The sequence below is a fragment of the Parambassis ranga genome, chromosome 7, assembly GCF_900634625.1.
Source record: "Parambassis ranga chromosome 7, fParRan2.1, whole genome shotgun sequence".
Lineage (NCBI taxonomy): Eukaryota > Metazoa > Chordata > Actinopteri > Ambassidae > Parambassis > Parambassis ranga.
The window spans coordinates 3,159,773-3,172,307 of record NC_041028.1 but is presented as its reverse complement, the minus strand read 5'-3'; the positions used below and the strand labels follow the sequence as shown (position 1 = coordinate 3,172,307).

The following is a 12,535-nucleotide window of genomic DNA, read 5'->3' as shown; positions in this document are numbered from 1 at the left end:
GGAAACCGCACTACATAGACCAGGATATAAGGCCGACCGGCATTTTTCGATCCAGTGACTCCATCTGTCAAATACACGATCTCTGCTGGGACGTCACAGTCTTGCTCGAGCAAACATGGCGAACATTCGGTGTGTGAAGGTGAGGAACAGAGAATTTAAATGTCTCAGTGCTCCTTGATGCAACACTGGTTTTATTTATTCTGAAGGCATTGAAAGCGAATGACTTTAAACAGGCTCATGTAGAGATATGAGTGAGTTTTTACTTCCGGTTAGCTCGCTTTTCTTGTAGTTCAGAAGTTTCGTTGTGCAGCTAACATGCTAACATGCTAGCAGACAGACAGGCTGCTACAGCGCCCTCAGCGTTGTGTTTGCTAACCTCATGAGTCCTTTGCCACTGTGAGGACACGCAGAAGGTCGATAGGATTTACTTTACAGACCTCTGCAGCTCGTTTCTGAGCAGTTTAAACTTTAGTCCACCTCTGTGTTCGCAATTTGACCAATAACGGCTGCCTATAGAGTCCTATAGGGACAGTAATTTAGAAGTCAACAATACAGCCCCGAGCAGCTTGTGAGAAATATGCACTACAGATAGTTTAAGACAGCTGAAATGTAACTATATCTGGTCCTTATGCCGTATGAATATATATGAATATGTTCAATATATATATATATATATATATATATATACGTAATCATTTTTAAATTCTACAAATTAAAGGCATGTGCCTATGGGACTTTTGAATTAATTTGTATTGTTATTATTTTAAATGTGTTCAAATACATGCAAAAAAAATTAAAGATGCACTATTTACTGCAAAAACCATGACAATGCACACTGAATCTCTTCTCATCTTTCTTCCTCCCTCCCTCTGCTGTGTCTGGTAGGGTATGGTTGGCCTGGTGACAGGCGGTGCGTCTGGTTTGGGTCGGGCCACTGTGGAGCGTCTGGTGCAGAGCGGAGCATCGGCTGTGGTTGTGGATCTGCCCTCCTCCGACGGACAGGCTCTAGCAGCCAGCCTCGGAGACCGCTGTGCCTTCGCTCCTGCAGATGTGAGTCCAAGGCTGAGTGCACTACTCTCTATCAACTTTATGTAAATAAGATCAAGGAAACTAGGATGAGGCAAGAAGTGCTCTGACAATCTGACCGTACATTGACTGTGTGTGTAGTTATGTGATGGTGGATGTTGCCGATGTGGTACGTTTCCGTATCTTTCTGAGTTGATGTGCAGATTAATGTGGGAAAAACGGTATGTAGAGGTATCTATATGTTTTCTATAAGTACTTTTATAAACTGAGTCTATTTTTAAAATGTAAAACATTGTATAACTGTGTTATATTCTACAAAAGACATTTTGAGTTGTGTGTTGGTGCAGTAAAAATGTGCCAGTAGGTGTAATATCCTCTCTGCTCACTAGGTGGCACTCAAACATTCTCTCTGATCCATGCTAAAGTAACAGATGTTATTCATTGCATCCTGCTGATGTGGACATTATCTCCTTTTGACGTGTAAACTTGTTTTTTTTTGTCTTTTTCGTCTTAGGTGACGTCGGAGTCAGATGTGCGATCAGCCGTGTCTCTGGCCAAGGAGAAGTTCGGCAGGTTGGACGTGGCAGTGAACTGTGCTGGCATCGCTGTGGCCGTGAAAACGTATAACTTTAAGAAGGACCTTCCACACAGCCTGGAGGACTTCCAGCGTGTTATTAACGTGAGGTGGACTGAAGCACGCACACACACAGAGAGGTGAAGCTGGCCTGATGTTGTGTAACGTTTCTTCCTGTGTTTTTTCTTCTTTGCAGGTGAACATTGCCGGATCCTTTAATGTGATTCGTCTCGCTGTTGGTGAGATGGGGAAGAACGACCCGGACGCAGACGGACACAGAGGCTGCATCATTAACACTGCCAGCGTGGCAGCTTTCGACGGACAGGTAGTTCAATCAAACACAGAAACAAAACGGATCATAGTGAGTTAGTTAATCAGCTTTTTTTATTTTTCTCTTTTAGGTCGGACAAGCGGCTTATTCTGCTTCTAAAGGCGGCATCGTTGGCATGACGCTCCCCATCGCACGAGATTTGGCCCCCATGGGCATCAGAGTCATCACCATAGCACCTGGTTCGTTACACACACATCCTAATTTTTTTTTTTTAATGCCTAAGCGCCGGCTAAAATCATGTTTCATCGCAACCACTTTACACTTTACACTGCCGACACGTGTTAGACTTCTCTCTACTACTAATATGATTGTGCAAAACTACAGAGAACAATGAGCCTGCAGTGATTTAAAAGGAGTGGGAGGAGCAGGAAATGTCCAGAGTCAGTGAGTTCAGAGGGTTAAATTGACGACTTTCTGTTCTTGCTGCTCTTCCAGGCCTGTTTTCCACTCCTCTCCTCGCCAGTCTTCCAGAGAAGGTGCGCTCCTTCCTTGCCCGACAGGTGCCCTTTCCCTCCCGCCTGGGAGACCCTGCTGAGTTTGCCCACTTGGTGACGTCCCTGATTGAAAACCCCATGATTAACGGAGAGGTCATTAGACTGGACGGAGCCATTCGTATGCAGCCGTGAGAGAGAGAGAGAGAGATTTTGTGCGTGTATGTGTATACAGTGTAGTAATGGTTAATATAAATCTGACGTCACCTACCATTTTATCAGATCTTTGTGTGAGAATGTGGAGTGAAAGACGTAACTGAGCACTACAGTATAATAAATGTGAGATGAGTTTGATTACAAACTGTTTGTTCACCCTCATTGATTTTAAAGTGTGTGACTGGATGATCCAAACTTGTCTCCTGGCTCAGGAGCTCCTTCAAAGTCCTCCGCACAGATTTCCACTTTTGGAGCTCTTGGCTAATTCTAAAGAGAAATTCTAAGATGCAAAAACATCATCTCACCTATGTTGGAAAATAACTGACCTCGTTTTGGGGGAGCAGCGGCCATTATCGCTGTAAAACCATGTTTTGTCCTCCCAGCAGAGTCCACTGGGAGAACCTATTCAGGGTCTGGTCTGTAGATCGTCTTTTCCACGCCACCCACAATGAGCATTTCTTGTTGTGACCTAATGAGCATATAGAAGCACAGGATCAACAACGTCAGGCGATATACACTAACCGTCCCCAAAGAGGGGTTTCTCATGCCAGAACAAAAGGGAAGCGGCCCTTCGTGCAACAAAAGAATGTAAAATCAGAGGCTTTTTTTTTTTTTTTTTTAAAGTCCCTGAAATCCATCAATCACATAAGAGGAGCTGTGACACACCCATCGACGCAGAACAAACGGGGCTGAGCAGGGAAACCGGAGCTCCCGCTGAAGTAGGCCATCAACTATTCATTCTGTTGTGATGCACCAGCACCTATCAGGTGTGATGCCGTCTGTTTTCATCAGGCTTCGTGACGGCTTGTCATTACAGGAAGAATCACTGCTGGCCCAGGGCGAGGGAGCCATTACACGGACTGTTCCAGAGGCCAAACAGATTTCCAGGTTTTAGCAATTGGGATCATTACTGCACACAGATGTGACAAAATAACACAAGAGACAATCTATAATTTATTGAAGTGTATAAAACAAGAAAACAGCACATTTTATTGTTTTAAAACACACTCACAACCCCCTTTTTTTTACCTAATTCCAGACCACTCGCCTGCTGTATCTGTCCATAAATACATCATCATGTGAAATTGGCATTTACTTCTAAAAACCACTTCCTTCACCACACACACATACACAGTATATACACCCTGTTGTCTCTTATTGATTATATGCGACTGAAAGGAATGAATAATAAATTCATCTGTGCATTAGAGGTGAGAGCAAAAAATACAAAAACACCCACAAACAACACATCTGCATAGAAAGAAAAATTAATTTAAATTATTGTATGTCATAATTTTTCTAAATTTAGGTACTTGTTATTACTGCTTAGGGCTGTTAAGTGACCAGCAGTTAGCTTCCTGTTGTTAGCATTAGCTCTTGTACACATACTCGGCATGGCTCTGGGTATTAACTTGGCTTTGACGCCAAACAGCTGTTACTTAGCTACACTGCATGTGTATAAATCATTGCTTTGTAATGTTAGCGGGTAAAGTTTGCAAAGAGGAAGCTAGCCAACATCAGTTTGGGTGAGTTTGATGCCGTTTAGCTACATTGGTTAGCATGTACTTCGTTCACATTAGCAGGCAAGCTAACATTAGCTGGTCTGCACCTTGTTAGCTTCTAGAGGGGCTGTTTTAAAACACGTCCTTGCGAAAGAACGACACATTTGGTCGATCATTTTATTCATGCTAACGGAACATGTGAACATATTGGCTAAAATACGACATTATGTTACGTTTGCGTTAACGGAAAACACGATCATATTGACCGATATCACAGGGTGATGGGAGCCATACAGCCGCGAAGGTCAGTGCGGCAGACTTTTACTTCCTTATTGTTAAAATTTCTTTTTATAACCGCAGTTGGATTTGGCATTGCAAACTAGTGCTTAAGGTTAGGCATTAAAACAGGGTAAGGGGCTGGGAAGACATCAACTTAAACTTTTATGAGGAAAATTGGATCGCGGCCGCCATTTTGGCTAATGTTGCTCCATTTACATGGGCTAATAACATGTGTGGACGGACTGGTTATGTTGCAGTCAAGTGCTTTAGGTGTTTACAAATATGAACGTGATTTGGAGCAGTGTTAATAGTGTGCTACATGTAATCCTCAAAACTACACAACCTGGAGTTAACTACTTTATGGTGTCAGTTTAGCCGGTAGCTCGGGTAGCTAGCATGCTAATGTTAGCTAGTCACGGTGCTTGGGAACAATAACGATTCTTCATGGAAAATAGTCCACATGCAGACAAACAGAGAAAGCTATAAAAGGTCTTGTTTTGCATTCTGATCATCAGCCACCGTTTTCTGATTAACTATTTTCACACAATTTCCATATGTTGTGCTTCTTTTGCAGGCCTGCTGTATTGAATTACATCTTGGTGCAGTTGTTGCTGGTTCTGTGTGAGTAGATGCTCCTGTGGTGTTTCAGCTGTTTATCATTAGTGCACCTGCTTAAAACAGTTCAAATACAAATACTCATGAGGCTTTGAAAGCTCTGATTGTGAACGATTTAAGCAGCGATATGGCACACAGTCCTGATGTGGTGGTGTAGTTTTTTTTTTTTAAATGTGTTAAAACAGGGCTACAGCACAAATGATACTTCAGGAAATATGCTCATTCACTTACTTGCCAGGAGAAGATTGGAGCTAGTTAGCATAGCTTACTGCAGAAACAGTAGCCTTTCTGTTTCACCCCAGCTTCTAAGCTAAGCTAACAGTCAGCTGGCTTTGGCTTCATGCTTTAGCTTTTAAGTACCTGCACTGCGTAGACACAGAACCAGTTAGACATTACACAGACTATGTATTCAGAAGCTGTCTGGTTCCTACGTATTGGGAAAAACCAGAAAGTTTCACCGCTTCAGTGCACTTGTGAAAGGAGCTACAGCACCTTTTAGCAAGAAAGTAAATAAGATTATTTCCCAAAAAAATGTGTGAATATACAAACATGTGCACAAATGGTAAAGTACATAATATGAGTCAAAAGAAGGCAGCAGTGAAATGACGTCGATGCTCAGCTCTTAATTCTTTTTACATCTGCTGTAGTAGCTAAATATGGTGTTGTCTATCCACCTGCGGAACTTGGACACAGCGGTGTAGACTCCAGGAAACTGAGCATCGGCACATCCTTTCCCCCAGGACACCACACCGTAAACCCTGCCGTCACATACGAGTGGACCCCCAGAGTCCCCCTGGAAGCACAGGATGAAGAAGGTCACATTCTGGCAAATAAACCCTTCAAAAAAAAGCCTTGTTGGTTTGTGCTGTAGACCTCGGATCTGATGTCCTCTTACCTGACAGGCATCCTTCCCACCGATGCTGTAGCCAGCACAGAGCATGTTTTCCGTGATGATGCCGTTGAATGAGGCGCTGCTGTTGCACTTTTCCGTGGAGACTATGGGGAGCTTGACAGTTCGGAGGGTGGAGGGGACCGTGCCTCCCTCGGGGTTGGTGTAGCCCCAGCCTGACACTCGACACATTTTACCCTCTTGTACAGAGGTGTCCTGCCTGGGCAGCAGGGCGATGGACACGTAGCTGTTCAGATAGATTGGGGCCCTCAGCTGAGGAGAAGGCAGACGGCATGATCAGTACTCTGATGAATGATAAAACAGGAAGAACACAGTTCAGCATTCTGTACCTTTATGAGCATGATGTCATTGTTGTTTGTGGTGCTGTTATATGCAGGATGGGGCACCAACAGCTGGGGCAGCATTTCCTGCTCCGTTCCCTCATAAATGGACAACGAGTGGTCTCCGGCCACTATCATCATTTTGTTCACTCTGCAGAGAAAACGGCACATCAGCACAGTAGACCACAAATACATACAAGATACAATATGAAGAGCGGCAAATGGGTGGAAGGGCTGATGGTGTAAAGTAACTCCAGTACTGCCCCATCCTTCACATACAGGTGGACCACAGTGTCTGCCCAAACTCAAATTTCAGACAAAGCTTAATAATCTTATTGAACACCCAAAGCCTTCGTCAACATTTCTAAACACCTACAGATGTTTTACTAGTAGCAGCTGGATGTTTATATTTGGCAGACAGTAGCGATGTGGTGTCTGTAGTTTGAAGTTTGGACCCTGAAAATCCAAATATGATGAATGATGCACAAGGTCTTAGGGTGTTTTTTTTTAACAACACATCTTGTTGCCACATCTAGTAAATGCCGAAATAGCTGGCTGCTCTTAGGAGGAAACAGAATCCTTGTTCATGTTATCACTGACACTCAGAGGGACAAATGTAACACTTGAGCCTCCTGAGTTCTTTTATTTGTTATGGAGCAAACGTTTTTTTTGTGGTTGGCAGTTTAATAATAGCAGGAGACACATGGAGGTGTAAGCAATAGCGTTAATAGTTGTCTGTATTGTTCCGGTAAGCGATGACAGGAAAACACAGCGTGGCGACCAGGTTCCTGAAACAAGAACTGCAGTGTGGCCTTTATTAGGGTTATTAATCACACAAAAGCTCTTCCTGCTGTGACGTAAACGGCGGTATATTATTATACAGAAACACAAGCTGAGGTCCACACTGTAAACAGTGACATAACAAACTGTTTAAATGACACATCAAGCACTTGTAGGGGTAATTTGTTTGGAGTCATGTTTCTGGTCACATTGATCAGATGAGTGAGGAGAACCAAAACAAAGAGATGGTAAAGTGCCCTCAGGCATCTGTCATATTTAAGGTTTTAGAGATTATACAGTGAGAGCATGTCACTGCATGTCATTTAATAGACGGTGTATCAGTTTAGTGCCTTATGAGCCGAACTGTTTGTCATCCATATGAAAGTGTGCTGTGCCCATCGTATGCTTGTGTCAGATTCCAGGACTTCAGAGCTCCATTGTTGCTGTTGTATCATATTCATGTGTTATGTTTCAGTCCTGATCTGTTGGACTGACTATCTGATATGACTGGAAATCACTGGATACCTGATGAAATTCTGTGTACACACATTAACATGCAGAGAAGTCAAGCTGAGGCCGCCCTGTGTCAATAGATTCTGTTATTGCTGCGCACAACCTCCTAACAAAAAGCTAAGTCAGGACACAAAGAGGCATACAGTGACCCAGGGTTCATTCAATACTTAGTTAATGGTGTGTTTATGTGTCCTTTATTCTCCACAGATTGAGGAGGAGAAAAAAAAAAAAAGACTCACCCGATGTTACAGTGTGCTGCCGTGACCACCCAGTACTTATTGATCAAGAAGCCCCCGCAGATGTGCTGCCGGTCCATCGTCTGTATGGACACGATGTACGTGATCGAATGTGGAATCGGTTCGTATCCGTTCACTATTCGTCCCTGTGCAGCATTCTGGCCTGCAACACACACACACACAGAGATGATTATATTTACAACAAGAAACACTCACAGACGAGGTGCAAACACAACAGAGGTAGTTTTATTTCTACAGCGATGCTACTTTTGACCCTTATAACGGACGGAGCAGCTTAAAGTCAGAGATGTGGCGGTGAGGTTTGGGTTCTTAAGGTCTCAAGTTAACTTTTTCTTAATTTGTTTGCATGCCTTTGGGGTTGATTGACAATTATTCCCAAAAGAACATTCAGTAAATGGTCATCTGGTATAGCTCAGCACACATTCTCATTTTATTTTACTGCTGTTGGTCAGTATCAGTCCGTCCAAGCTGGTTTCTAGACTACACACCTTTTACACTGGGAAAATAACGTAATCCCAATCGGGGAAAATTAGGTTAATAAAGTTAATCCTAATTTGATATACTTAGACGCTGAAGTAAGTTAAGTTAAACTTTGGAGCCACTCAGTGGACTTGATCTCATGACCCTACTGTTTGAAACTTGAAAGGATGAAACCCGAAGTGTACGTCACTGTGACTGAGAGAGACTTCACTCACTCACTTCACTGCAAGGCATGAAACCATACCTCATTACCATCCTAGATATTGATCCGGGGCTATAATTAGCTGAAGAGGTGTGTGTCAAGAGCAAAGTGGTAACGCTACACCGAAGACAAAGCATGTACTGGTTGTGTGAGATCAGAACACACACATGGAGGAGCTTTACAAAGCCTTATGTAAGAGCTCAGAACGACACCTCCAACAATGGGTCTCCTGCTGTGAGCCATGTGACTCGAAATGTGCAGAACAAACAACAAACCGTTTAAAGCCGCATCCCAGAACATGTGATTCCTGGTCTTTAGCTTCCAGTAACAGAAGCAATCATACTCGTCCGTCCGTATTTTAAAACTAAGCAGGAGGAAGTGAGGCTTTGTCCGCCTCCTGTGGAGTTTCTGCTCAGCCTCAGACCTGTTGCAGATGTTTATCGGGGTCTCCTTTTGGGTTCTTATCTTTGTGACATAATCCCTCTACACAAAGGGGGGCGTTGGCCACAATTACTTATTGTCATGTTTGTTCGCCTTCATCTATTGTTGTAGAGGTTTCAAGTTCTGTTTGTGAATAAGCTCACTTTTACTGACCTTTTCCTCACAAAAGATCTCCATCTCAGAAAGATATCTTCGCTGCGCTGTAACAGCGGACATGCTATAAGAATATTTACTGGTAATATCCAAGTTTAAATACAACTAGTCGCAAACAACAAAGCAACACAGACATCACAGATCGCCCTTTAAATCCAAAGACCACCCAGATGTTACACATGTTCACAAAGTGAATTTAAAAGGAAAAAATATGATATTTTCTCTTATTTATGGCTTAAAGTAATAAGATGCTCAGGTATATCTGCATAGAAAGTAACTCTGAGGCACACTATTTCTCTGTTTCACTATTTCTGAACTGTTAAGCGCCTAAGGTGTTTTAAAAAATATGAAATAATTCTAATAAAAGAACCACAGTCAGACCATATAGGCAATTTATGAACCCACCACTGTTTGTTTTGAGGACGAAATATCCTATATCCTTAACTTTCAGGCCATTAAAACCAACAGGAATAACTTAAAATTGTAATATACATATATATATATATATATATATATATTAAAAAAAGCATACTTACATTTAACAGCCAGGACTTCCAGCAGTATACAGACCAATAAAAATGGCAGGTCCATAGTGAAACAAAGACCAGGAGCAGTCCACCTGCAGTGACAGGTATAATCTGTGTGCGTCTTTCTAAGGGGAAGGCTTCTCCCTCGGCACTCTCGGGTTTCTTATAGTTTCAGTTTGCGTTGCCATGGTCACCTCCTTGTCTTAGGCCGATATATAATTGAAGCTTCTAAAGCCTGGCCCCTTATTACCTTCCATGACCTACTCAGGCTGTCCTGTCCTTTGTTTACAACCCAGTTTATCATTGGCCTAATTAGTCACTTAAAAACTGAAGTGTCCACTAATATAAGTCTGTCTGCCAGGTTTCACCATGTTTTGTGTGTAAATTAATGTGGATAATTAAGCAGCACATGTAGAGAACAAAATACTTCTATATGTATTTTAATGTAATTGTAATGTTATCTGTATACAATTCCACAAGGATGACTTTGTTATGTTTGCATTTGACCCTCGCGAATGTAAAGTAGATTTGCTGGCTTGATGAATGTATGTTTATTACCTTTATATAAAATTAAAACAACTTTTTAAAAACTATAACCTATGCTAACAAGCTTCCTGGCTCAGTGTAGCACTACAGGCACATATTTATATTTTTACTTGCTGTTCAACCTGCTCCCTAACAGTCTTAGCTGAATTGCTAGCTGCTCGTAGTTCATCCTATTAGTGTTGTTAGCATAGCAGCTAGCCTGCTAAGCAGGTCTATCAGACAAACAGACAAAAAAACCCAAAGTCAAAACCAACCAGAACATTTACTGAGTGTTAGATAATATTTTTATTTTAAGAATATGATTTGATTGTTGTGGAAATGTTGCTTCACGTAGCTTTCTTTGGATTCATTCTACGTTGCTGATGTTAAGCGTTTTCTCGCTCAGGTCACTGCTGCTCCACACCCAGATCCTGTCGTCATTAAAAATGGAGCACACTCGGGCCGGTTTCATCACAGCTTCGGTACCAGCCCTCTGTGAGTTCCCGACCTCACCTGTTAACCTCACTGCAGCTGTTCGCTGTAGAACACTGCCCCGTTTTCAGATGTTGCCAATATGGCTGCCTCCACTGAATTTAATTGCTGATACTAGATTTTTTAAAAAATAGAATAGCATCTAGATTATGAGATAATCTTTGTTTTCAGTCTGTAGACTGGATGGCACCAAAGTCTTATCGGTGCCAGGATCACTGTCATCACTTCTCAGTACCAGTGAGTCAGCGCAGACTTCCCATTAATCCTTATGTAATTCCACCATGATGAAATTTATCATTGTACTCAGTATTAAAATGTTTTAAATTGAGGACTTTAACCTGCATCAATAATTTCATTTGCTGCAAACACATTAAGTTTTGATCACTCACTGTAACGAGAGAATGATCGCAGACATTCGACACTGCATCCTCAGCTGTTTGTAAATCTATTGTGAAGTTCTTACATGTGAAGGACGTATTTAAACACTTCAGTGATGTGTGAACTGTAAATCACACAGATTTACTCTTCAGGCTCTGTGTGTGTGTTACATAATACTACCCTAAAACGGAGCAGGTTTACACTAAAAGAAGGACTGTAGCCTTAATTTAATAGATCTTCAGTGATCGGACACTTGGAGGCTAAATATGTGGCATCGGGCTGTCTTTGCACACAAAAGAGGTCACGTGTGGCTGCAGGTAGATTCACAATGTGGAAGACGGTTATTATAACCCAAAGTCTGTCAGAGGAGTTTCTCTGTATTTATAACTTTTAAGTCAAAGGCTGGCACACCTCACTATGGATGCACAAGATTCAAAGACGAGAAGCAGAAGCAGAGACAACCTGTAGTGTCCTATAGACCCCTTAAACCAGGCTTTATTTGATTACACTGCACAGTTCCAGCACTGACAGAGCTGAACACATATTTAAAGGTCAGTACTGGAACAGCTGTGCAAAAGGAATCCTCATAATTCATTAAACCATATGTATTTATTTATCTTTAAGGGATACTCTTCAGTTTTCCCTTAAAAAAATGCTTAGTACATCATTTTGATGGCTTATCGACTCAGACCAGTGTGATTGTTCCATCCTGAGGGAGTCCACAGCACTATGTAGGACCGACACAGGACCTCAGGTATACATCACCATAGTAAAATTAACAGTGAGGCTAGCTGGCAGCTAACTGTAAGATGGAGCTATGTATCTTGTCGTTCTCTGACATTATAGCAGAGCCAGCAAAGAAACCAAAGGGGTTTTTGTCTGAGGAAAGAAAGAAAAGAAAGTGACCGAGCAACGGCCCAAACAAGAGTCTGTATCAGATCGACTGTCCTTGTTTCTGTTGGATTAGTAAGTGATAAATGATCTGCTTGTCGTCCTGTTCGGTCAGCATCACACAGGTTAACACCCTCAGCATCCTTGGAGCTCTGCTCAAACAGCTGATGTGAACAGTCACTGAGCTGCTGTGTAATTGTGTGTATCCATGCGAAGTGAGTGAGCGTCAGTTTGAATGTACGTAGATGACCTGAGTGTGAGAGCATTCGATATGGATGTGTGTGTCCATGCAGTTAGTGACAGTGACAGCTTATTGGCTGTTGGGCTGTATGAGTGAGGCTAAGTTTGTGTTCATAAGACAAGTTATTCAGGTTGTGTAGCAGTGTGTCTGTGGACATTGTTGTTTCCAAGAACAACGGTTCTTTTTCCGTCTGTGTGTTGGAAGGCTGCCACAAATGTAGGCGGAGCCTAGGAGCTATTTTTTTCCATTTGACTTCATTGTGTTGCTTTAATCAGTGGAGATATCTAACCATCAAAGATCCATTTTTTTATGGTCACCATGGTGACATGTCCTGCCCCCAGCAACACAGATACACACAACGGTCATTTCCATCACCTGGAATATACCATGATATAATCATATAATGTTTTCCTGGTGACGATGTGGTTCTGCTCAAGAATTTTCTTGAATT

General features: G+C 42.2%; 2 protein-coding genes and 1 long non-coding RNA gene across 3 annotated transcripts; 2 read left to right on the top strand and 1 right to left on the bottom strand.

Moving 5' to 3' along the window:
- Positions 1 to 64: 64 nt before the first annotated feature.
- On the top strand, positions 65 to 2,723 carry hsd17b10 (hydroxysteroid (17-beta) dehydrogenase 10). Its single transcript, XM_028409817.1, has 6 exons — positions 65 to 139; positions 886 to 1,050; positions 1,541 to 1,705; positions 1,797 to 1,925; positions 2,002 to 2,110; positions 2,367 to 2,723. Exons 1-6 carry the CDS (start codon positions 116 to 118, stop codon positions 2,555 to 2,557), a joined length of 783 nt encoding a protein of 260 aa, XP_028265618.1. The 5' UTR covers positions 65 to 115; the 3' UTR covers positions 2,558 to 2,723.
- A 442-nt stretch (positions 2,724 to 3,165) lies between these two features.
- LOC114438456 (uncharacterized) lies at positions 3,166 to 10,590 on the top strand. The gene is made up of 5 exons (XR_003670979.1): positions 3,166 to 3,297; positions 3,396 to 3,466; positions 4,934 to 4,980; positions 7,705 to 7,854; positions 10,489 to 10,590. It is a non-coding gene; the product is annotated as an uncharacterized LOC114438456 (long non-coding RNA).
- Positions 5,597 to 9,656, bottom strand: LOC114438454 (trypsin-3-like). Its single transcript, XM_028409815.1, has 5 exons — positions 9,567 to 9,656; positions 7,737 to 7,896; positions 6,214 to 6,355; positions 5,870 to 6,136; positions 5,597 to 5,767 (listed from the first exon to the last, which is right to left on the bottom strand). The coding sequence occupies exons 1-5, from the start codon at positions 9,619 to 9,621 to the stop codon at positions 5,597 to 5,599; spliced, it is 795 nt and encodes a 264-aa protein (XP_028265616.1). The 5' UTR covers positions 9,622 to 9,656.
- Positions 10,591 to 12,535: the final 1,945 nt, after the last annotated feature.